The 26295-nt window shown below is 46.8% G+C and overlaps 1 protein-coding gene across 1 annotated transcript in view; it reads right to left on the bottom strand.

Annotated features, from left to right (window-relative positions):
- Positions 1 to 2506: 2506 nt before the first annotated feature.
- LOC126994868 (sodium-dependent nutrient amino acid transporter 1-like) overlaps positions 2507 to 26295 on the bottom strand; it is an 88251-nt gene continuing 64462 nt past the window's right edge. Inside the window, exons 2-10 of the mRNA XM_050854129.1 lie at positions 22569 to 22642; positions 21702 to 22202; positions 19844 to 20054; positions 18001 to 18070; positions 17169 to 17315; positions 16587 to 16880; positions 15044 to 15262; positions 7511 to 7745; positions 2507 to 4126 (exon numbers count right to left, since the gene is read on the bottom strand). Of these exons, the coding sequence (XP_050710086.1) occupies positions 3918 to 4126; positions 7511 to 7745; positions 15044 to 15262; positions 16587 to 16880; positions 17169 to 17315; positions 18001 to 18070; positions 19844 to 20054; positions 21702 to 22202; positions 22569 to 22642 (1960 nt within the window). The 3' untranslated portion in view covers positions 2507 to 3917. The remainder of the gene's footprint in view (positions 4127 to 7510; positions 7746 to 15043; positions 15263 to 16586; positions 16881 to 17168; positions 17316 to 18000; positions 18071 to 19843; positions 20055 to 21701; positions 22203 to 22568; positions 22643 to 26295) is intronic.

Here is a 26295-nt window from a genome sequence, read left to right as displayed (position 1 = left end):
TTGGGTGTGTAATATGCTGTGAAGCTGCTGTGAAGCAATGGTTTTAACAATACTTTTTTTTCTTTCAGAGCAATGAATATGTTCAACCCTAGGCAGGTGTGGGAGGAGTTTGCTGCTGGTCAGAGAGCAGTAGCACCCCTAGGGCAAAATACACTGCGACGGAGCACCGAGTCGTACCAGACCGAATGAACCCATTCGTCGCAATGCGTGACGGAAAATTTATTGAGCGATTCCGCTTGAAGAAATAGTCTGTCAATGACATCATTCTCAAAATGGAGATCGCCCTCCAGATTCTGCTGATAGAAGAGGTAACCAATTATATTAGATTGTTAACTCTTTGCCTGAAATGGTACCTTCCCATAATAAAACTACAAATTTTAGAAATAACTTCCCTGCCAAACCCTCTAATAAGGATATTTTCTGCCACATGCCTATTCATATATTGAGATCATTTTAGATTGATACGCTGGTAATACCCAATTTTAAGGCCATATATCGCATTGTTCCTTCTCCACCCTAAAACCCCATGGGTGTGTGAGACATAAAGACAAGATTATACCTTGCATGAGGGGGTTATAGCATATACATATTTGTTATATGCACAAATATTGTATATCTAACATTTCAATTCCCTTACTCATGACCAGTTTTCTGTTACTTTAAATTTCTGAATTTGACAGCCCTTGGTTGAGGATGTCTGGGCCCATCTTCACTTAAAGATATGGCTGCCTTGCAGTCATGTTGTACTTTATTTAGTTTGTAACTTCATAACATAGACTGTGTAATGTTTTCTTCTTATTCTAGGTTATCGTGTGCCACCGCATCTGCAGGTCCTGCTGGCTCTGGCAGCTATGGCTAGTGGAAGTCATCAAGTAGTGATTGCAGATTGTTTTGATGTATCTCAAACAATAGTTAGTCAGTGCCTGGCCAGAGTTGCACGTGCCATAGCTGGTCTTATTCACCAGTATGTAACATTTCCCACTGGAAATACATTGCACAGAGTTATAGAGGACTTTCATGCAATTGCTGGCATGCCTGGTGTTGTAGGCTGCATTGACTGCACCTACATTAAAATTGTAAAACCACCCCGTAATGACTCAGAAATATTCAGGTGCAGGAAAGGATATTTCTCATTAAACATTAAGCCATTTGTGGACCTGACTTGTTGTTTTATAATATTGTTTCAAGGTGGTCCGGCAGTGTCCATGATGCAAGGATTTTTGAAAATAGTATAATTCATGATGATTTACAAGATGGCATTGTGCCTGGCCATCTCTTGGGTGACAATGGATATTCCAATAGAAAATATATTTTGACCCCATTGTTGTCCCCTAATGGCCCTCAAGAGGAAAGGTACAATGCTAGTCATGTCAAAACAAGAAACACGATTGAAAGGGCATTTGGAGTCTTCAAGCGTCGCTTCTCATACCTGGGGAAAAGTATACGAACCGACTTGGAAACAACGAAGGCCATTATTGTTGCTTCAGTAATCCTACACAATACTGATGTGAAGACAAGGGTTGATATGGAAGAGGACATAAATAGTGTAAATAAGAACTTACAAAATAATAATCTAAATGTCATAGAGAACTTTGTTCAAGCAAGGCATGGTAATAATGAAGCACTGCAGGGTCGCTTTAATCGGAAACAGATCATCAGGGAGTACTTTTGAGAGTCCTGAGCCTATGCAAGAGAATGAACAGCTAGGTGAGCTGCATGCTGGCTGCCTGGACCGGGATTCGAAAACTGGCCCACTGAGTAGTAGCCAGGCACGCTGACCACTACACCACAGAGGCAATCAAGGGTTAATGCAAATTATCTGTGTGTAGCAGTATGTGTATATCTGTGTATATAAAAACATTTCTCGGAATGTAAGATAGAAGTTTTATGTATGGACAATCTTGTTTTGTGACATTAAAACACTAACATTTTTCTTTCTAAATTATGCTTCTTTAGATCATGTGGAAGACATTCGGACTGTATACATTACTTTTCCAGACACCAACTACCTAGTCTCTGATGGGCTGAGAAATTTAGAAATAGGCTATCCATTTATGGAGTATTTGCATTCGTTGCCCCAAATGATCTCACTAGTCACTTCTCTCACAGTTAACTTTAACTATTTTGCAATGTCATTGATTAGAAAGGAAAGATTTGAAGGTTATTCAGCAAAGGCACACTAAACACAAACTTAAACTGTGATAAGTTTATCTGAAAAGCAGTTATGAAAATGGTCCGAGTTTTGTATACATTGCATCATTAATGAACCTCTTTATGGTCTAGAATAAATAAAATTAAATAAAAACAATTACACCGTGTTCTTTTATTTGGTATTATACACATTCCTATTTTTAGTTGTTGTTGAAGGAGAAGGATCTTCAGGTGTTCTGCCTCTTCCCTCAAGTTCAGCACCTTCACCTGCTCTGCTGCTCTCTCTCTCTCTCTCTCTCTCTCTCTCATCCTTGCTGCACCTGAAGCAGCTTCACGGCTTCAGCGGTTCGCTCCCTCTCGCATTCTTGTTGCACTATCACCATTTTTAACTTCTCGGCCAGCAACTCGGTTTGAGCTGTTGTTGTTGATGGCTGAGTATCGCAAAACTTTCGTTTTCTGTTGGGCTACCTCAAAGTTTCTTGGGAATACAAACACTGCTAGTGTCAAGGATGAAGTAGATTAATGCAAATTATCTATGTGTGTGGCAGCAACATGGGTATGAGTATCCTTATGCAGCATATCTTAAAATGTTCATTCTAACGACATGAATAATGTAAAGTCGTGCTACAAAGTGCTGAAACAGTTTGCAATGACCTTTGTTCAAATAATACATATTATTATTCAAAGAGAAGGGATGTCTAGGAGTAATTTTGTTATTGATACACAAAATATGATATTGAGAAAGGAAATCAACTCATTAGAGTGCAAGTCTTTACCTTATGACGATATATTAAGCAGCTCTGCTGAAACATTTTGATAAGGTTTTTATTCAAGACATTACGGAAAAATCTACGGTAGAATGTAAGAGAATACGAGACATAAAAAAAGACTCAATGGTGCAAAAATACTGAAGTCTGACTCAGCTATGAAGTTCGTTTTTGGGGAGGAGCGCGCGGGGATATCCTCGCCACAGCGTTGCCAAACATACCCTTGAAGGTGGAAACACAGGTCGGTGTTGCCAGACGCTTCCATCCCTCACATCAACTATTTCTAAAGGCCGAAGTGATCAGTCGGGTTCTCATGAGTGTCTTTCAGTTTCACGGTACAAAAGAAGGGTCACACTGCCACCAGGGTCATAAAGCTATCCTTGAACATGTCCAGAATTCCTGTGAAATCCTTGTCAAATATGTTTGTTAGGCAGCGGAAATATTTAAGAATATGACCATTGGTATTGTTGACCACTGGCAACATCAGAAGAGCAACGTTGCCATGTGTTAAGGAATTTATACAGTTCATTGTTGTTATCCTGAAGCGCAACACATTCAAAGCACTATATAGCCTTATTTAATATATACTGAATATTTAACACACAACTTTTAATAGTGAATATATGATAAATGAGTGAGTGACGTATTGGGGGTGATGTGGCAGAGCTGGGGTGAGGCGCGGGACCCCACCCAAACGGACATATTTGAGGTCCGTATTATCCGACTCTTCAGACTCGCATAAATTAATTTAAGTGGTCAAAAAGGTAATCAGTCGGGTTCTTATGAGTTGTATTTTAGGTTCACGGTACAGAGGAAGAGTCAGACTACCACCAGGGCCATAAAACTACCCCATGCAATGCACACAACGCCTATGAAAACCGTGACTAATGAGTGTGCCTGGGACTCGAAATGCTAAAGAATACGACCCGTGTCAGACTATACAAGGTCTATACATATGTTTGGCGGCCGACCTGCAGCTGATGGTCTCCAGGGTTATGGTCAGCGCTTCACCCCCAGTTGGTCTTCCAGGTAGATGTCGTATTCCTGCCTGAGCTTCGCGTCCCTCGGCCCCCACTTGTGGGAGGCGGCGAAGACGTTGGTGAGGGTGTGCATCAGCTGCCCCGACGCCTTGTACCTGCGGACCACCTCCACCAGGAACAGCACGGGCACCAGCAGCACCGGCGCCAGGGACAACACCACGCCCACCGCTGCCAGGGAGGGACGCGTGGGGCTAGAGAGTGACTTTGTGGTGAGGTAAATGTTTAGATGTGATGTGATGTTAGAAGGATCTCTCTCTCTTTAACGTAGACAAGTGCCAGGTCCTTCAAGTTGGAACGAGGAATAAAAAGTTTGATTACGAAATGCGCGGCGTTAAACTCAAAAGCGTTCAATGCGTCAAGGACTTGCGGGTCAAAATCGCGTCAAACCTCAAATTCTCACAGCAATGCATCGATGCAGCAAATAAAGCGAACAGAATGTTGGGCTTCATTAAAAGAAACTTTTTATTTAAGAATAAAGATGTAATACTCCCGCTCTACAACAGTTTAGTCAGACCCCACTTGGAATATGCGGTACAGTTTTGGTCTCCCCACCATGCAAAGGATATTGCTAAATTAGAAGGTGTTCAGCGTCGGCGAAAAAAATTATATCCCTTGCGCAACAAATCCTACGAAGAAGGCTTTCTACCCTTAACATGTTCTCTCTTGAGAAACGTCGCCTCCGAGGAAAACTGATCGAATGTTTTAAATACTTAATGGTTTCACGAATGTAGACAGATCAACATTGTTTCTGATCGATGACACTTTGCGCACGAGGAACAATGGCGTAAAACTCAGATGTAGACAAGTAAATTCAGACTGCACCAAATCTTTCTTCACCAACGTTGTAGTGCGAGAATGGAATAAGCTCCCATCAGTGGTCCAGTGTAACACGATTGACTCCTTCAAAATAAGCTCGACCGTCACTTCCTTCAACTTAATATCACTAGTAGAAATGCAACGTTTTGAGTCTTCTGATTAATGTTAAATCACTTAGGTTTAAGGACAGACCACCAAGTCTGGACCATGGGTCTGTGTGGTCTGATTTTCTATAAATCTATAAATCTCTCTCTCTCTCTCTCTCTCTCTCTCTCTCTCTCTCTCTCTCTCTCTCTCTCTCTCTCTCTCTCTCTCTCTCTCAGTCTAGCCCAACCTACGGTTGGGTGAAGACGTGTGGCTGTTTGCCCTTTGTGGCAGTTCATCGTTGCCGACATGGAGTACTCTGGCCCCGGCACTGTTGCTGACGTGCAGATGGATCTTGCACTCAGTGACGACGAGGACGTAAGCGTGGGACACTGGCCACTTTTACCCTCATCAGTGACAAGTGATTCTGTTGCCGCTGCTTTCAAACCTGACGGCTCCCGCCTTGCCAACCCGGGCAAGCGGTCTAGGGGTGACACAACAGACAGTGACAGCGAGACACACTTAACCGCTACCGAGACATCAAAACATAGGGAACCCTCCACATCCCCGTCTCTGCTGCCGCCGCATCTTCAACGCACCTCTGCTGCTGCTCCTATCAAACCTGCCCTCCCAGCATTTGCTCCCCGTGCTGATTACGTGAAGCTTGCTTTTAGGGAGCGTTTACCAGTGGAGACTAAGCTTCGTTGGCTTGCGGAGGTCAAGAAAACATTCCAGCTTGAGCGGGATATCGCCGAGGTGAAGGTGGCATCTGTGACATCACGATTCGTCTTCATTGCAAGGTGCCGCCAGGACATCGTGGAGCGAGTAGCAAAGGGTGAGTTTGTCTCTGTCATTCTTGATGTGCAAGACTCCCCTGAGAGGCCCAAGAAATATCCTAACTATCTGATAACTCGGTACCCTGTCGGTGTTGATCCCTCCCTCGCCCTGGAACTCCCTGGTGTTCACTCTGCCCGACGTTTTCGTCAAGACGGTTTACCTATCAACCGCATTGCTGTCTCTTGGAGCCTGACTGATCCGCCTCCCTCCAGCTTTTCCTTCGGTTTCCTCCCCTGCCTCCCCGACTGTGACATCCGCAGGATTAGTGACGACCGTCCATTGTGTTTCCGATGTTGGGAATTCGGCCACATCTCCCGCTACTGCAGTGCATCAGAAAAATGTGCTTGGTGAGCTAGTAATCACGACTCTCGCACCTGCTCACACCGCGTCGCTCCTCCGCCGCCTCCTGTCTCACCTTCAGCCACCGCAGCCACCGAACAACCCGACCTGTCCGCATCTACGAACATCAACTGGAAGTGTCCTCGGTGTAACAAGCAGGGAGTTAATGTATGTATGGCAAGGCCGTATCAAGCGCTCGGCGAGGCAACCAGCAGCCTCGCCTCCTCCTCCTCCGCCAGCCTCGTTGCCTCAAACCCCGCAATATGAATACAATGTCTCCTCGGAGTCAACACAGATTCGTGAGCTTCGTGAGGCTGTTGCTGCTCTAACGACTCGTTGCAACTCACTCGCAGAGCGGTGTGATGCACTCCAGACTAGCCTTGTTGATCTCGCCGCCAAACAAGCCTCCACAGACACCACACTCACCACACTTGTTGAAGGGCAGCAGGCAATGATTGCTAAGGTCACCAGACTTACCGAGAAGTTTGACGCCATCGTTTCCCACCCAGAGAAGGATATGGAGTCGTTGACACCTTCCTCCCCCTTGGACGGGGAACAGCGTGTTTGTGCGCGCCCCACCACCTCTTCCACGTCTGGCTTCCGCGTACCGAAGGGTAGAATTCGCACGTAATATTGAGCTTCATGTCATCTCCTGGAACGCCTGCGGTTTAAGAGATCTTGCAAGACTCTCAGCTTTGAAGGGATTTGTTAACAAGCACTCCCCGACAGTCATATTCATTCAGGAGGCATTTGTTGGTCCTCTTCTTGGGGACAGACAAGCTCCCTCACTTACTGGCTACGTTTCTTACGCCACCCAGTTCAAAACGGTCTCGTCACATATGTACACTCCTCAGTACCACACCAGCTGCTTCGTACCTGGGTTGAAGCAGACATGACCTTTCAACTCCTGGAGGTAGCGATGGGACACGGCAAGATTCGTTTATGTAATGTCTATTCTGCCCCGGGAAGAATAAACTTGGCGGCCTTGCCCCTTCCAACACTCAGTGGCATTGTGTACATGGGTGATTTTAATGCCCGCCATCCTGAACTTGGTGACTCTTCTCCAGCTCCGAACCGGAATGGGCCTCGACTCTTTGATTTCGTCAGACGATATCGACTCATACGATGGGATACTGGCGGCGCAACCCACTCCCGTGGAGGTACCCTGGACCACATCTTTACGTCAGGACTGGTAGCTGCCACGTGTCAAGTGTTTCTCCATCCCCGTGCTGTTCTCCGACCACGTTGCTCTGGGCCTCCGATACTCCGTACCAGCAACACCCCCTCCCTCTCACGCCCGCACCCGCATCCAGATACCTCCAACATACATCTTCTACTTGACTACTATGCTAGAGAGAGAGAGAGAGAGAGAGAGAGAGAGAGAGAGAGAGAGATAACACTCTGAACTCCTTAGGAAATGAGTGACTCCGATTCTCCGACTCCGACCCCGACTCTACAGCTCTGCACCAGACTTACCCGTTTCCTTGGTGCCGAAGACGTAGTCGCCGTAGGAGAGCACGGTGGCCTGCGTCTGGCTGTACACGAGGACGCCGGCGAGGAACAGCGGGTTGACCAGCAGCCAGCTCGCCTTCCACAGCACCCCCGTGGAGCGGCCCAGCATGAAGTGTATGTCGGCAGCGAGGCGGCGCAGCCCGTACACCCAGGCCACGCCCGCCACCTCCAGCGTCACCAGCAGCAGGACTGACAGGTTCTGAAACGACATTACCAGCCGTGCAAGGGTAATGCTGCTGCCGATGCTAATGATAATAATATTGCTGGTGCTGCTCCGACTGCTGCTTCTGCTACTACTACTATTACTACTGCTATGTGGGGTTCTTGAAAAAGGTCTGGACTTCTGAAGATCTCGATGTACACAGCAATATAAATATATAATAAATTATCTGAGAATTGAGTTCTCAGACTCACAGCCCCCTTCTAGTCACTTATTTTTGACCAATCACACCCTCATAGGATAAGCAAAGACCAGATGAACCTGCTCTTAAGTTTAACTCAACAAGGAAAACTCGCTGGAAATAATGAATATTAATTAATTCCAGGCATACAGCCACATAGATAACTGGATTAAATTATCCTAGGCAAGAACTGTACTTAACTACGTGGATGGGCGCGCCAGAAGCCCGCCTGGATGCCACGTGGTCCGTCCGCCCAACGTTAGAGTCCTCCAGCCGCTTCTCGTAACCTTCTAAGGTGCTCCACACAGCAAACAGGCCTCTCGTAACCTCCCAAGCGCTTCCCTCGCCTGAAATACACAGTCAAACTGACTTGTGGATACGGCAGGGCAGGAAAGACCACCACGAACACACGTGGCGCGGGAGTAAGGGGAAGGACGTCCCGGCGGGGGTGGTTTACAAACGGAAGAGAAGGTGCGCCGCCGATCCACGGTCACTCCAGCTGCCCCGGACCGCGGTCAACATGCCAGCACTCTCCACAACTGACATTTCTTGTTCTGCGTAACACTTAACCAATGCCCTGACGGCTATGGGATATTATTTATTAATAATCTAACACCATGCACAAAGTAATAGTGGGTCATGTATTCCACGAATATTTCAGCACTGGCAGCAATAGGCGATAATATGATTTGAATAAGCTCCGCTCACTCTTGTGCACTGACCCGTTGAAAAGTAAGAATAATGGAATCTTCCGCTGGAGAGGAATTCCACGGAATATTCCACTCTCGTCTATTCTTGGAATGAGGAATTCATGACATTTCGCCCTCGGAAGATACATAATCTGCAGACTTTCGTCATTTGGTTCCTCGATTCAGCTGAATCTGAGGTCCCAAGATCCGAACATAAAGTCTCCGAGCCACCTAACCTATCCACTTCAGTCACTTAGTTAGAACATAAGAACATAAGAACACGGGGAGACTGCAGGAAGCCGAGTGACCTACACGGGGCAGCTCCAGAATTGCCTCACTACTCACGATGGGTGAGGTGTAGTTTCAGGGGTCACAGTATCCTGTCACCTTACTACCACCTTGATCAGGTTTCTCTGCTACCAGACGCGACAAGAAGTCCGCCCCAACATTGGTTTGTCCCTTTATGTACTTTACCGTGAACTGAAACTGCTGGAGATACAACGCCCAACGCACAGGCGTGCATTTGCGTTCTTAGAAGTTTTCAAACTGGCTAGGGGCATATGATCAGTTTCGAGAACGAACTGATTCCTATATATGTAAAAATAATATCTCTTGATTCCCTCTATAACTGCAAGGAGCTCTTTCTTTACCGTAGTGTAATTTATCTCGGCTGGACGCAACTTCCTACTGTAATAACATACAGGAAACACCTGATTATTACTCTCTTGCATCAACACGGCACCAACGCCCTCCTGTGATGCATCGGTACGCGGAATGAACTGCTTATTGAAATCAGGCAGCTGCAAAATGGGCTCTTTGCATAACATGCTTTTAAATGTCTTGAAGGCTTCCTCCTGCGCATCTGTCCACTGTACCTTATTGGGTGCATGTTTTCTCAACAATTCATGCAGAGAGGCAGCAGTGACAGAGCAATTGAGGATATAATCCCGGTAATATCCAGATAAGCCCAAGAATGACGTTACCTGAATTTCGGTCTGAGGACGTGGAGCATATCTGACCTTTTCTATCTTATCCATCTGGCACCCATACTGTCCTTCACCAATGACATGACCTAAGAATGGCACCTTTTCGTGCCCAATCAAGCACTTATTGGACTTAATGGTCAGGTTGTAGCACCGGAGCCGCTCCAACACTAACCTGAGGGTCTCTAGATGCTGCCTGAATGTGGGTGAGTTAATTAATACGTCATCCACGAAAAGCTCCACTCCTTCCATACCTCTCATGACCTCGTGCATGACTTTGTTAAAAGCTGCTGGCGAGTTGGTCATCGCGAAGGGTAAGGCTTTGTACTGATACAAGCCCCCAGGTGTACTAAAAGCCGTCACCTTCACTCAGTGGAATCTGGAAAAACCCTTTCGTCAGATCTATCTTAGAAAACATTCTAGAATCAGCCAGAGTAGCGAATATGGCTTGCGGGTCAGACATTGGCTCAGCATCTACGCGTGTCACTGCGTTTACTTTTCGATAATCACCGCAAATCCTCATTCCTCCTCCTTTCTTCCTTACGAATACCATGGGGCTGTAGGAGGGGGAATTTGATCTCTTCATGATACCCGCGGCCTCCATTTCACTGATTTCGCTTTTTACGGCGTCTACCATTCGTAAAGGAATCTGGTAAGGCCTTTGTCTGACAGGCTCCTTGCTCGTCAACTCGATTCGATACTCTGGTACCCGAGCAATCTTAGGTTTGTCAGAAAAGAAACTCTGCATAACCCTCTAGCAACGATGCTAATTGTTTCCTCTCCTCTGCGGCTAACTTTTCTCCCAACGTCACGTCATGCACTGACTCTGTCTGTCTAGAAGAGACAGTGAGAGGAGCCTCGCCGTCCTCATCATCCTGTATTACTACTGCCGCTCCCACATCTACGATCTGAGGTTGAGAATAGTGAGCTTTAACTAACTCTAGACACCTCACCTTCTCATCATCATACTCACTTTCTGTAAACCAACACGCGGCTGCTTCTGGCCAGTAGTATTGTTTAAACATGTTGATGTGGAACCGTTTAGGGTGTCCATCAACCAGGAGAATATAGTTAAGGTCATTGACCTTCTCCTGAACCTCGTAAGGTCCCTTCCACTGAGCTAACAGCTTGTTGCTCGCTGTGGGAAACAAAACTAGGCACTGTTCTCCTACACTGAGCTTACGCAACTTCGCCTTCCGGTCGTAGTAACTTTTCTGTACTTGTTTTGCTTTGAGTAACTCCTCCTTAGCAATGTTACAGGTCTCTCTCAACCTGTCACCTAAATCTAACACGTACTAGTACGTGTTTTTGACGTTCGGGTCCGGAACATTGTCACCCCACAGCTCTCTCAGTAACTGTAGCGGGCCCCTAACAAACCTTCCATACATTAGCTCAAACGGGGAGAACCTTGTGGAGCTCTGCTGGGCTTTTCTGTACGCGAACAACAGAGGAGCAAGGTAGTACCTAGGCCATTCCTTGGGTTGTTCGGCAGCCATGCGTTTAAGCATTTTCTTAAGTATGCCATTAAAATGTTCACGCAGTCCATTCCCAATGGGATGGTAGGGCGTGTTACGTAACCCTTTGCAAGCTAGCAAACGGAGTACTTCCTCCATCACCCCTGAGGTGAACTGGGTACCTCGATCACTCAGTATTTGTTTGGGTATACCTACTCGGCAAAATATGCTCATGAGAGCTTCAGCCACAGTTTGCGTCTCAATATTCTTGAGCGGCACTGCTTCTGCCCAACGCGTGGGAAAATCTACAAGCGTAAGAATATACCGGTAGCCATCGCTGGCTCGGGGCTCTATTAACCCCACCAAATCTACTGCTACTCTCTTAAAGGGAGAGTCAATAATGGGCAGTGGCTGAAAGGGAGCAGGCTTTACTCTTCCCCTATCTATAGTCTTTTGACATACATCGCACGACCTCACAAATCTAGATACCCCCTGGCCTATCCCTTGCCAGTAAAAATGTATTTGTACGTGAGCGAGTGTCTTGGCTGTTCCCATGTGACCGCCTGGAGCAGTGCTATGACCTAACTTGATAACAGCCTCTCTGTATCTCGCAGGCACAACTAACTGCAATATATTTTCACCAGAGGGAGAGATAATCTGCCTGTATATCAAGCCACGCTGCTTGATAAAACTGACGCGGTTGTCGTTCAGCTAATGACACTGTTTTCCTGCAGACGCTTACGGACGCCTTGCACCTCCTCCCTTACGTTGCCAATCACTAAATCATAGAGCGGTGTTTCGAGTGTCACCGCCATTGTCCAGCCTGTGTAATAGGGTGACTTGACTTTTATCTTGACTTCAGGAGCTATCACTGGCGCGCTATTCAACAGCCATATTTTTCTCCGTTCGCCTGTGAATTCATGGTTCCTAGCTAAGCTGTGCCTCAGTGTACAAATGGTAGAACCACTATCCCTCATCACTGTAACCTCTCGGTCTCCTACCCAAGCTTTACTCAAGTTCAACCGATCATCGTACTGATGTGTAGCTGCTCCGGCCAATAGTCATTGATTCTGCGCCTCATCGCGATACTGGCCGGTCACGGAAGGCACATGTGATGACGAACCCTGCTTTTTACCAAAATTCCCATGCTGCGTTACACCTTTTTGCTTTACTGCAGCATTTTTGTGCCACTTAGAGTAGTCACCCTGATTCGGTCGCGGCCCATAACTTCCAGTTTTCGGACGCGGTGCATAATTCTGGTTACTTTTGGCTGAAGGCCACGCGCGGCTAATCGCACCAGTGGTGGCGACGCCGGAAGCCATCTTTCTTCCAGAGGCATCACTCTGCATGCTATTGCTTTTAACTAGAGGCTTTTTCGTCCTACCGCAGGCCTCAAAATAGGAATAAGCCACTTTCTTCATAACTTCCAATTTCCTCACCTTGTCTATTTTGAGCCTCGTGACTAATTCATCTGGGCAGGATTTTACGTACCGCGCACTCAAAATTAGGTCCTTCACACCTTCTAGTGTTTCCTCAGCACCGTCTTTCTTGAGCCATTGCTCTAAGTACCCCTTGAGGAGAGCAGCAAATTGAATGACTGTCTCATCGTCATTTATGGAGACATAGGAAAAATATTTCTTTAAATCATCAACTGACATTCCATAAGCTGCCATTAATGCCTCCTTCATATCCTTATACTCACGAGAGTCCTCATCCAATCTATGAATCACTTCCAAAGCTTTACCTTCAAAAAGACTCATGAATTGCACACTCTTGGTGACCTCATCATACTGCATTAATTTAGCGGCTTCCTCAACCGCACTATAAATATCTCAATCTTGCCACCTTCTTTGAAATGATTAGGCTTTAGCTTTGGGGAAACTACTTTAATATTCTGAGAGTTGGTACCATTCCCATTATTCGCCGCTAGCTCGGCCAATTTTACTGCATGGACCTCCTTTTCTCGTTCTCTATCAGCTTCCAGTTTCTGTAATTCTAGCTGGTGTTGCTGTCTTTCTTTTTCTCTCGCTTCCTCTTGCGCTGTGCGTACGTACTCGTTGGTTTCCTTAGCATTTAATCCTATCTCTTCCGCTTCCTGTTTCCAATGTGATATAGACATCTTACTAGATAAATACTTCACGAGCCTAACAGCCAATACTTCTCCTAAGGAGTGTGAGGTCAGGTTACTGTGTCTGGGTGCCAATTAATGTGGGGTTCTTGAAAAAGGTCTGGACTTCTGAAGATCTCGATGTAGTCTCAGCAATAAAAATATAAAATAAATTATCTGAAAATTTAGTTATCAGACTCACAGCCCCCTTCTAGTCACTTATTTTTGACCAATCACACCCTCATAGGATAAGCAAAGACCAGATGAACCTGCTCCTACGTTTATTTAACTCGACAAGGAAAACTCGCTGGAAATAAGAAATATTAATTAATTCCAGGCATACGGCTACCTAGCTAACTGGATTAAACTATCCTAGGCAAGAACTGTACGTAGCTGTGTGGATGGGCGAGCCAGAAGCCCGCCTGGATGCCACGTGGTCCGTCCGCCCAACGCTGGAGTCATTCAGCCGCTTCTCGTAACCTACCAAGGTGCTCCACGCATCAAACACTTCTCTCGTAACCTCCCAAGGGCTTCCCTCGCCTGCAGTACACAGTCAAACTGACTTGTGGATACGGCAGGGCAGGAAAGACCGCCACGAACACACGTGGAGCGGGAGTAAAGGGAAGGACGTCCTGGCGGAGCTGGGTCACTTTCTGAAGAGAAGGTGTGCCGCCGACCCACGGTCACTCCAGCTTCCCTGGCCCGCGGTCAAGATGCCAGCACTCTCCACAACTAACATCTCTTGTTCTGCGTAACACTTAACTAACGCCCTAACGGCTATGGGTTATTATCTATTAATAACCTAATACCATGAACTAAGTAAAGTTGGTCATGCATCCCACGAATATTTCAGCATTAGCAGCAATAGGCTATAATATGATTTGAATAAGTTCCGCCCACTCTTGTGCACTGACCCGTTGACAAGTAAGAATAATGGAATCTTCCGCTGGAGAGGAATTCCACGGAATGTTCCATTCTCGTCTCTTCTTGGAATGAGGAATTCATGACATACAACTACTACTACTACTACTACTAATAATAATAATAATAATTATACTACTTTCTTTATGTTCATGGTGCAGAAACTTTGTCAAACTACCACCACGCTCATAAAACTACCCCTGGAAAAGCCCAAAACTCGTACGAAAGCCTTGCCAAATGAGTGTGTGCTTGGGCGCCGAGAGGTTTAATAAGAATATGTCCCCAACAAGCTGATTCTCCTCTACTACTACTACTACTACTACTACTACTACTACTACTACTACTACTTCTACTACTACTACGACTACTACTACTACTACTACTACTAATAATAATAATAATAATAATAATAATAATAATAATACCATTACTACTACTACTACTACTACTACTACTGCTACCATTACTACTACTACTACTACTACTACTACTACTACTACTGTTTTCTACTTTTTTTTATAATACTGGCCTCCATCCATTAGAGTTGCGTTGTGAGCGGTATCTTTTCTCATATCCTTTCACAAAGCAATTTATTGGCCCCATCCCGCCAATGACTGTGGCAGACAACCATCTTTAGTTAGTATTACAAACCTTACTAAACATATTTTTCTTAAGCTAATAGAGCTTGTGGTTGATACAACTATCAACCACCGTCGTCTCAAAGTACAGGTCGGGTCCAGGTGCTGCTACTACTACTACTACTGCTGCTACTACAACTACTACTACTACTTCTACTACTACTACTACTACTGCTACTTCTACTACTACTACTACAACTACTACTGCTACTACTAATAATACTAATACTGCAACTACTACTACTACTACTACTGCTGCTGCTGCTGCTGCTATTACTACTACTACAGTCTATAGTCTACTCACGCCGCTGTAGTGGTTGACCAGTGTTAGCACGTGCTGTCCCTGCGGCGTGACGTAGACGAGTCCCGAGAACATGCCCACTAGACACACGGACAGGCTCACCGTCCACGTCTGAAGCTGCGGGAAATGGTCCTTGACGGCGGTGATGAGCACGCTGGTCTCCGCCACCATGGTGCCCAGCCCCAGCGTGAACATCATGACGAAGAACAGCGCGGAGAACATCTGCGGAAAGGTGGCATAGTGGCAAGGCTGGCAGTACGGTACGGTACAGTGCGGAATGCGGTACGGTACGGTTGAGATGTTCATAAAAAAGTACTGTACGAAATTTCGGTACGATATATTCCTAATGTACGGCACGGTATGATGTAGGTACGGAAAATTTAGCAAAATTCCGAACCGTACCGTACCACAGGCTTAAAACAAGTGATCATCCTATTTTTTTTCTTGCTCATTAGCGACTGGTAGGCTATATTTAAGAGGCCTGATACATATATAGTCCCTTTATAAATGTAGCTTTTCAAATTCATTGACGTACCTTAATTATTTTTTATGTATGTATATATATGTACATTGGTACTGAATTACTGTACGGTATTTTTACCGTACCATAAGGTACGGAAAAATTGCTGGGGGTACGGTACAAAATTACGGTACGGTATTTTTTCAGGTACGGAGTACGGTTATAAATTCCGTACCGTAGCGTACTGCCAGCCTTGGATGGTGGTCACTTACGATAACTGGGGTGATATATACTTAAATATTTCGTCGCCCAAGCTCACGTATTTGACAAGGCTTTCGTAGGAGTTGTGGGCATATCCGAGGATAGTTTTATGGCTCTAGTGGCAGTTTGACCCTTCTTTTGTACCGCGAACCTTAGACACCACTCACAAGAACCCGAGTGGTTTCATGTTTGGCCTTTGGAAATAGTTGACGTGAGAGCAGAAAGCGTCTGACAATACCGAGCCTAGTTTTTGTCTCTTTTTTTTATTAATCTTTTGCTTCTTTTGTTTTCTCACTGTTTTATAGTAAAGGAGGCAGCTCAAGGGCAAAAAAATAATAATAAAAAATAAGACAGCTAACCACTGCCCCTACAAAAAGAGTTCAAAAGAGTGGCCAAACGAGGAGTTAATTTCGGAAGGGACTTGAAAAGTTAAAGTCGAAGGCAGGAAGAAATACAGGCGAAGGAGGACTATTCCAAAGTTTACCACCGGACAGGGTGAAAAAACGATACATAGGAATAAGCGGGAGTTGAAAGTCGTCTGCGTTGGACCGCGGGAGGGGTGAAGCCAAGCAGTTCAGAAGAGCAGCCAGCATGGATATACCGATAGAAGATAGAAAAAAAAAGAAACATTGCGGCGGAGTTTAAGCGGTGGAAGACTGTGGGCAAGATTTGGTTCACGAAGAAGGTACTGAATGAGTGGGACAAGGGAAGCAGTCCCATTAAGCATTTGCAAAAACGACTAAAGGTTTGAAACGAAAGTCAGATAGATTTGTGAATGGAAAGAACAGTTGATGATTTGGGAAGGACACTTGAACACCCTCTTACCTGCGGCAGCCACGGGAACCTCGCCAGGGCATCGGGGTAGCTGACGAAGGCAAGGGACGTACCACCCCCTTGCACCACGTCGGGAAGGTCCACGCCCATTAGGACCGCCAGGTGGCCCAGAATGGCGAAGGTGGTGACGCCGGAGAGGAAGGAGGTCACGGTGTCCGCCACGGAGATGAAGGCTGCGTCCACGTAGATGTTGTTCCTGAAGTCGTTGTAGGAGGCCATCGTGATCACACCGCCGGTGCCGATGGCCAGGCTGTACAGCGCCTGGGTTACGGCCGCCAGCCACACCTACGGGCGGACATACACGGACAGGGTTAAGGGAGTACGTCAACAGCCTTCGGTCGGAATTAGGATGGTATTTGTAGACGTTTCAAAAGGCCGAAAAGGAAATCAGTCGGGTTCTAATGAGTGTTTCTGTAGGTACATGGCACACCTACGGGGCGGACAGTCGTTTAAGAATATACACCTTAGACTCACAACTCTCTCTCTCTCTCTCTCTCTCTCTCTCTCTCTCTCTCTCTCTCTCTCTCTCTCTCTCTCTCTCTCTCTCTCTCTCTCTCTCCCCCCTCTCTGTACCTGTATGTCCAGTAACTTCTCCCATCTCGGCGTCAGGAAGTACATGATGCCTTCAGCTGAGCCCGGCAGAGTCACGCCCCTTATGAGCAGCGCCAGCAGCAGTACGTAGGGCACGATGGCAGTGAAGTAGGCGCCCTTCCCCGAGGTCTTGATGCCATGTAAATTATGAATAGTGTTGGCCCCAGGACCGAACCTTGGGGCACGCCACTGGTGACGGGTTGCCAATCCGATGCTTCACCATTAAGAACTACACGTTTTTCTCTGTTGGTGAGCCAGTCATGAATCCACGCACATAGATGGTCGTTAATACCATGGGAACGCAGTTTTGAGATAAGCCTAACGTGAGGAACTTTATCAAACGCTTTCTGAAAATCTAAGTAAATTACGTCATATGGGCTTCGGGCGTCCCAACATGAATAAACATCGTTGAAGAAGGTTTATAGGTTGGTAAGGCAAGACCGATTACTACGAAATCCATGCTGACTATCAGTTATCAAATAATTTGTTTCAAGGAAAGTGATCATTTTATCCCTGATTATTTTTTTCGAATAGTTTAATTAGGACAGACGTAAGGCTGATGGGACGATAATTATTGATGGTAATGTTACACCAGTGCGTGTGTTGGCGTGTTTACTTGTGTTGTATGTGTGTGATTGCATGGGTAATGTGATGAAATCGTGGCTAGGATGGTCCAACATTTCGGGGCTGAGCGATGCAGGGGTGTGGAGACGAGACAGAGAGGGGGGCGGGCGCTGGCCCGCCGGAAAGTTGCGTGCGAGGCGCGGAGACAGGGAGGCGCGTGACGGCTGGGTGTACCCGTGTTTGTGCTTGCCTGGAGAGCCGTGTGCGAGTCTGTCGTGCTTCTGTGTGCCTGTATAACTTGTACTGTGCCCCGAGAGCTACTGTACTGTGTGAGGAACTTGCCAGTAAACGAGGAATTAGTGTTGAGAGTGTTTCCTTGTGCCCCAGCCTCTAGTGTCCTTCCCTTCTCGCGGTGTTTTGTGTGGGCAGCTGTCGGGTGGCTGGCACCCGCCTTGCTGTCCTGCTGGGTTCACGACCCGTGTGTTGTGGGGGGTGGCGTAACAGTAATAATAGTAATAATGATAATAAAGCCCTCGAGGTCCACTTTAGCGCCTCCTTCCTGTGGGGTGATGGACGAAGTGGAGGAGAAAGTAATAATATAAATAATAAAGCTAACAACAATCCTACCACCGTTTCTTTAATGTTTGTCAATGGAAGCAACTTTAGGGCAGAAAATAGAAGAATAAAAACCCCGAAAATATGTCACTACGAGTGGCCAAAAGAGAGGTCCATTTCGGAAGGAGAGGCGTCTCGATACTCCCCTCTTGAAAAGGTTTGTCATAGGCAGGAACGAATGCAGATGAAGAACTTAAGGATGGTCCAGAGTTTACTAGCGAAAGGAATGAAAGAACAAAGATGCTGGTTAACTCTTGCAAAACGGATTTGGACAGTAGAGACAGGGGAGGCGGTGGCCGAGTGGTCAGCTAGCGTGGACCCCTGGCGTGGACTAGGTTCGAGTCCCACGAAAACACGCTGATTTTTCAAACCCTCGTCGAGTGGCGGAAGATTAACCACATGCTGCCCAGACCTTCAATCAACCTTAACTTCAGCGACTTCGGTCAAGAGGAGCACCGGGGGGCAGCGTTGACCAGGCAAGAGTCATACATCACGGCAGCCACTATGAATAAAATTAGCCCCTCAAGCCAGCATACCGTCACTACAGGAAGCAACTAAAAAAAAATAGATGGAGAGGTGTTTTGGTACGTATTCTCTTCCTGAGAGAATTCAAGTCGTAGGCAGGAGGAAGTACAGACGAAGGAAGGTTGCTGCTCCAGAGTTTACCTGTGGAAGAGATGAAATAATGAAGATGCTTGTTAACTCTTGCGTAACGGATTTGGACAGAATAGGAATGAGCTAGGGTTTTTTGAAACGTGTCTTGATACGCTCCTCCTGAAAGAGTTCTAGTCGTAGGAAATACAGACGAAGGAAGGCCGTTCCAGAGTTAACTAGCGAAAGGAAGGAAAGAATGAAGATGGTGGTTAACGCTTGCATAAGGAATTTGGACAGTATTGGGAAGAGTTCAAGTAGAAAGTCGAGTGCAGCGGATCCATGGGGGGGAAGGAGGCATGCAGTTAGCATGTTCAGAAGCAGTGAGCAGGAAAGTATCGATAGAAGAAGGAGAGTCAAAACTTCAGCGGAATTTAATAAAAGCGAGTATATTTAAACATATCAGTTCGCCTTTTTGAAAAGCCTTTCGTAGAATGTGCTGTGATTTCCATAGACTGTTTTGCGATTCTAGTGTTTTACCCGACTTCTGCACCTTCAACGGGAAAATTCCCATTAAAACCCGGTTAATCTTCCCTGTGGCCATGGGAAATAGTCGTAGTGGGAGCCCGAGACGTTGCCCTCGAAAAGTCCCTTAAAAATGGTGCGTACAGATTAGCAAACATGCCCTCGATAACTCCCTTGAAATGGTGCGTACAGATTAGCGAACATGCCCTCGATATCATCCCTTGAAATGGTGCGTACAGATTAGCTAACATGCCCTTGATAACTCCCTTGAAATGATGCGTACAGATTTGCAAACACATGCCCTCAATAACTCCCTGGTAGTGGTGCGTAAAGACTGGTAAACACATACTAAACACACTCACATCAGGTACTCCTCCGCGGCCGACGTGCCTCCCTGTAGCATGGTAACGTTGGTCGCGGCATCCACACACGCCTCGCTCGCCCAAAGCCCGCACGACGCCCACGGCAGCTCTTGGTTGAAGGAGGCGAAGAAGAAGAACATGCAGGTGGCCATCAGCGAGATGTAGTAGGTGGACACGAACCAGTTGACGAGCATTTGTCCGTAGCCAACACCTGGGGAGAGTGATTAAAGGTACAGTGGGAACCGGTTAATGAAAAAGAAGAAAATAGAAGAGAGATTAGAAAGTGTTAGAACTGTTTAGTGAAGAACATGACGTAGTAGGTGGTTAACTCTTGCATAAGGGATTTGGATAGATGTTGTTTATGGTGATGAAACTCTTGCATTAGGAAGTGAAGAATGAAAGAGCGAATATACTGTAAACTCTTGCATTAGGAAGTGAAGAATGAAAGAGCGAATATACTGTAAACTCTTGCATTAGGAAGTGAAGAATGAAAGAGCGAATATACTGTAAACTCTTGCATTAGGAAGTAAAGAATGAAAAAGTGAGAATACTGTAAACTCTTGCATTAGGAAGTGAAGAATGAAAGAGCAAAGATACCGTAAACTCTTGCATTAGAAAGTGAAGAATGAAAAGGCGAAAATACTGTAATATAATGTAAACTCTCCCATTAGGAAGTGACTGAGGGATGAAAGATAAAATATTCTGGTCTACTCTTGCATTTGGAAATTGGAAAGCCAAGAAATGACCTTGAACACACAAACACACACAGTCCTTAGGACATGAAAGATAAAAGAGTGGAAATTCTGGTCTACTCTTGCATTAGGAAGTTGGAAAGTGTAGAAATGACTTACACACATGAACACGCACTGAACCCTTTAAGCAATGAGAGATGAAAGAATGAAAATTCTGGTCTGCTCTTGCATTAGGAAGTTGGAAAACATAGAATTTCTTTGTCTGCAGCAAGGGAGACAGCTCGAGGGCATGAAACAAAAAAAGCAACATAGAATCCCGCCAGGCGCTGCGCCAACAACAGCAACTAGAACAAGAGGGCAAAAGAGAGGTCAGTTTCGGGAGAAAAGGCGTCTTGACCCTCCTCTCTTGGAAGAGGTCAAGTTATAGGCAGGGGGAAATACAGACAAAGGGAGGCTGTTCCAGAGTTTACCAGTATAAGGGATAAAAGAATGGATATGCTAGTTAACTTTTGCAAAAGGGATTTGGACAGTACAGCGAGAGTAAGAATAGAAAGCCGTGTACAGCGGGGCCGCGGAAGGGGGATAGGTATGCAGTTAGCAAACTCAGAAAAGCAGTCATCATGAAAATATCGGTAGAAGGTACATAGAGGCAACATTGCAGCGGAATTTAGTAGGTGGGAGATTGTAAATAAGACAGGGTAGTTGACGAGACGAAGGGCCTTAGACTCACCTCTGTCCAAAAGGGCTGTATGTGTGAAGCCCCCCACACGTGAGATGCATACTCCATACGAGGGCGGACAAGGCCCTTTTATATGTATTGCATAATTATGTGAATGGGAGAAGAACTGGAGCAGACGATTCCGTACGCCCTACCTCGAGGAAGGTGATTTAGCTATAGAGATGTGAAGTTTCCAGTTAAGATTTTGAGTTAAGGATAGACCAAGAATATTTAGTGTATTAGAAGGTGACAACTGAGTGTTGTCGAAGGGAATAGATGTTTGGAAGATTGTGACGAGTTGATAGATGGAGAAATTGAGTTTTTGAGGGTTGAAGGGCACCAGGTAATTCCTGCTGAGGGGTCTTCTGTTGAAAGAAGTTTAATAATGCAGAGTAGAGTCATCAGCGTACGAGTGACCTTGACCACATGCAAACATACTTGTCCTTACCTTTGAACGCGGGCAGCATCTCCCACACCTGACTGGGGCCACAGGAGGAGAACTGTCCCAGGATGAGCTCCAGGTAGTGCATCGGTCTGCCAATGAACAGCAGCACGATCAGGTAAGGGATGAGGAATGCACCGCCGCCGTTCTCCAGAGCCACGAACGGGAACCTCCAGATGTTACCAAAGCCGATGGACATAGAGATGCACGACAGCAGGAACTCAGCCTTGTTCTTCCACTTCCCCCGCGTGGCTTCATTGTTTTTGGTGTCTTTTGCGGCTTCTTGCTCCTCGGTTGTGGCCTGCGGTGTCTTGGGTTTGTCCGCGGCAGGGTCTGGCAGTGGTGGCGGCGGCTCCGAGGGCTGTGCTGGCAACTCGGTGTGTTCTTTGAGTTCGTATCGCTGCGCCTCCACACCCTCGTCCCCATCGAAGGCGATGTTCAGCTTGCCCAGGAGCGGAGGAAAGGTGAAGATGAGGGCATGACCTGCAGTTGCGCGTGGTTTCAGTGCTTATCTCCGTCACAGTGGCCCTTGAGACTGTGGCGGCGTATAACCCATTACCGGGACACAGGGCAAGAGGCGCGATGTTCCGGAGATCCAGGTTCGAGTCCCGTCCGCCGCTACAAGTTGGCAATATCCAGTCATCGCCGAGTGGCCCAAGACGACCTAGAAGCTGTCCTGGAGGCCACCTATCAACACGGACTCTATATTAACTCTCTAAAATGGACCAAGAATGAGCTACAGGGGACAGCATGAGCCAAGCAAGATGGCGCAACTATAAAAAGAAATGTCCGCACCACTAACAGAATGGGGTCAAACAGCAAGCCCCATCGAGAAAGCCGAATGTGAAAAAAATCCGGGTTACCACAACCTACCTTTCCCAGGTTTTCCAGCTACCAATTTATTTACCAGCCCGAAAGGGAGGATGAACAGCTGGGTGAACCTTTGCCTGCAGATTCATAGCTGGGCACGTTAACCACCACACCACGGAGGAAACATATGCGGAGTCTTATCGGCTGTCAGATCATCTCGTGAGGTTCAGCTGGCGGCCACCAACCGACACCTAGCAGATAGTTGTTAGACATTTTTTTTCTGGGGGGGGTCGTGTGAGAATTTCAAAACATCTGGACCATTTTTGAGTCTCTCTCTCTCTCTCTCTCTCTCTCTCTCTCTCTCTCTCTCTCTCTCTCTCTCTCTCTCTCTCTCTCTCTCTCTCTCTCTCTCTCTCTCTCTCTCTCTCTCTCTCTCTCTCTCTCTCTCTCTCTCTCTCTCTCTCTCATTCACACCCGACCTCTGCTGAGAGAAGGTCGTGACCTCACCCCGCTGCGCCCCACAACATCGCTTGCCCTGTGTTTTCGTCGTGCTCTTGGGCGTTTGTGTGTTCTCGCTTGTGGACCTTGTGTGTTGCCTGTGATTTCCCGACACGTGTTTGGTGTGTGTTCGCTTGTGGTTTCTGCCTGTGGTTGCCTCTGTGATTTGTGTTTCCGGTGTTTTTGCGTGTGATCTGGCTGTCTCCGGGTGTTCTGCGTGGGTTTCAGAGTGATTCAAGTGTGTTGTGTTTCCGGTGTTTTTGCGTGTGATCTGGCTGTTTCCGGGTGTTCTGCGTGGGTTTCAGAGTGATTCAAGTGTGTTGTGTTTCCGGTGTTTTGGGTGTGATCTGGCCGTGTCCGGGTGGTCTTCGTGTGTTTCAGCGTTATTCGAGTGGGGTGGGTTTCCGGTGTTTTTGCGTGTGATCTGGCTGTTTCCGGGTGTTCTGCGTGGGTTTCAGAGTGATTCAAGTGTGCTGTGTTTCCGGTGTTTTTGCGTGTGATTTGGCTGTTTCCGGGTGTTCTGCGTGGGTTTCAGAGTGATTCAAGTGTGTTGTGTTTCCGGTGTTTTTGCGTGGGATTTGGGTGCTTCTTCGTGTTCTGCGTGGGTTTCAGAGCGTTTTGAGTGTGCTGTTTTGTTTCCGGTGTTTTTGCGTGTGATTTGGCTGTTTTCGAGTGTTCTGCGTTTCGAGTGTGTTGTGTTTCCAGTGCTTTTACGTGTGATTTGGATGTTTATAGTGCTCTGCGTGGGTTTCAGAGTGTTTTGAGTGTGCTGTTGTACTTCCGGTGTTTTTGCGAGTGACTTGAGGGTGTTTAGTCGTGCTTGTGCTTGGGTTTCTGAGTGTTTCGTGTGTCCTGAGTGTGACTTTGTGTTCCTGAGTGTCTCACGCGTGACTTGGGTGTCGACAACCCCCCCTTTGAATTCCCGGAGGCTTCAATCTGCTTCTCCTCATTACACCCTCTTTAACTCACCTAGAGGATTAACTCTTCCTACCACCCTTTCCCGCACTTCACCTAAGCCCCACCCAACCTAGCTAACCTCTCATACCATTTGCTACTCCTCAGACCCTAGAGGATTAGCCCTTCCTACTCCTCCCTCACCTCCACATATTTCTAAGCCCTCCCCCCCTCACTCACCTTACCTCACATCCTATTTACCCATCCCTTCACCCACCTTACCTCGCCTCTTTCTTAACCTTTCTTGTTCTCACACACCTCACTCACCTCACATCCCTTCCTACTCCTCTCTCCCACTTACCTCCTTTCCCAAACTCCTCTCAATCTTCTCACCTATTTCCTAACCCTCCTTGATCTCACACACCACTCACCGCCTCCCTTTCCCCTCTTTACTCACCTCACATCCCTTCCTATTCCTCTCTCCCACCTCACCTATTTCCTAACCCTCCTTGATCTCACACACCTCACTCACCCCCTCTCTTACCCCCTCTAAACACAACACACAACTCATCCGACTCCTCCGCTCACACACCTCACAACTTTCCTAACCCTCCTTGATCTCACACCTCACTCACCGCCTCCCTTTCCCCCTCTTTACTCACCTCACATCCCTTCCTACTCCTCCTCTCTCCCACCTCACCTATTTCCTAACCCTCCTTGATCTCACACACCTCTCTTTCCCCCTCTTTACTCACCTCACATCCCTTCCTACTCCTCCTCTCTCTCACTTTTCCTCCATTACTAAACTACCTTTCCTAATCCCCTTCACTCTGTGTTTTTATCTCTTTCATTTCAGCTAAGATGGCGCCTAAGAAGTGCAGTACTTGTAACGGTAGCTTCTCAGCTCACTTTTTTACAGGGCGTTCTGCTGTCTGTCGACTGTGTCTGTCCAGGCAGCATCTCGAGACAAGACTGCAGGAGCAGGAAGAGAAGATGGAAGAAGGCCAGAATAAAATAATAGAGCTTTCCCTCACCAGGCAGCATCTCGAGACAAGACTGCAGGAGCAAGAAGAGAAGATGGAAGCAGGTCAGAATAAAATAATAGAGCTTTCTCGCACTGTTGCCTCCTTGCAGGAATCCATCCAGGCTAACGTTGCTGTGGTGCCAAACCCTTCTCCAACCGCCCCCTTGCCCTCAGCGGTACCGTCGACACCAGCGGACAACACCATGCAACGGGAGGATGCTAGTGGCACCGACCATGATGGCTTCACCGTCGTGAATGGAGGAGCCAAGCCAGCCAGACAAGCGATTTATCCTGTTCATTGCTTCAACAGGTTTGCCATTCTGGAGGAGGAGGACGAGCAGGAGAGCACCTTCCTGGTGGGTGACTCCATGATTCGCCAGCAGGTCGTTGAGTTCTGCGGCAGAGTTCCTCGTCGAAGACGGAACTATTGCTATCCTGGTGCTGGGATCGACGACATAACTGCTGCTCTTGAGGAGATCTCCCCCCAGGCTACTAATGATTCACTGTTTGTTATTCACACAGGTACGAACGACGTCACCACGACCCGGTCTGAGGAACTCCTGGAGAAGTACCGTAGGCTCATCCAGCAGTATAAGACTAAATCCCATAACAGTTTGATTTCAGGAGTTCTACCACGGACTTGGGCGGAGAGCGACTTTTTCAGTAAGGCCTACAGCCTAAACAACCGCTTACAAACTCTTTGTAGGAGCTTGACGTGGAGTTCCTAAACGCATGGGACAATTTCTATGGACAAATGAGCTCTTCCACAGGGACGGATTGCACCTTTCTCCCATCAGGGCAGCCAGACTCGGAAGGCTCCTCAACGAAGCAGTGCGTGTCATCCGAACAAAAACGAGTCACGGCCACGTCCCTCCACCCCGCTCGTGTAAATAGACGCCGTGCATCACAACAAACCCGTAACCGTGATCCCGCAAGTACCACCACCTCTATTACCAAGCCTCTCGATAACTTAAAAATCCTTAGTTTCAATGCGCGTAGCCTAAGAAACAAATTTGATGAACTGAGATGTCTTGCTTTAACAGAAAATTTTGACATAATTGCTATAACCGAAACATTTATCGACACCACAAATATTGATTTAAGTTCCGAATACAACATAGATGGCTACAGACTCTTCAACAAAGATCGTGTAAACCGTAGAGGCGGTGGCGTCGCCCTTTATGTCAAAAGCTATTTGCAACCCACTGACAAAACACCGGGAAACAGTAACGTTGAACATTTGTGCGTGCGAGTAAACATTGCAAAAGTCAATTTAAATATATCTGTCACCTACAGACCTCCCGGCAATCACTCGATGACGACCTTGAAATGTACAGCGTCTTAAGGCAGTCACTTAATAACAGCGACTCACTG

Source organism: Eriocheir sinensis, unplaced genomic scaffold, assembly GCF_024679095.1.
Source record: "Eriocheir sinensis breed Jianghai 21 unplaced genomic scaffold, ASM2467909v1 Scaffold9, whole genome shotgun sequence".
NCBI classification, from domain to species: Eukaryota; Metazoa; Arthropoda; class Malacostraca; order Decapoda; family Varunidae; genus Eriocheir; species Eriocheir sinensis.
Note: the sequence above shows the minus strand (reverse complement) of the source record. Positions and strands in the feature narration are given on the sequence as shown.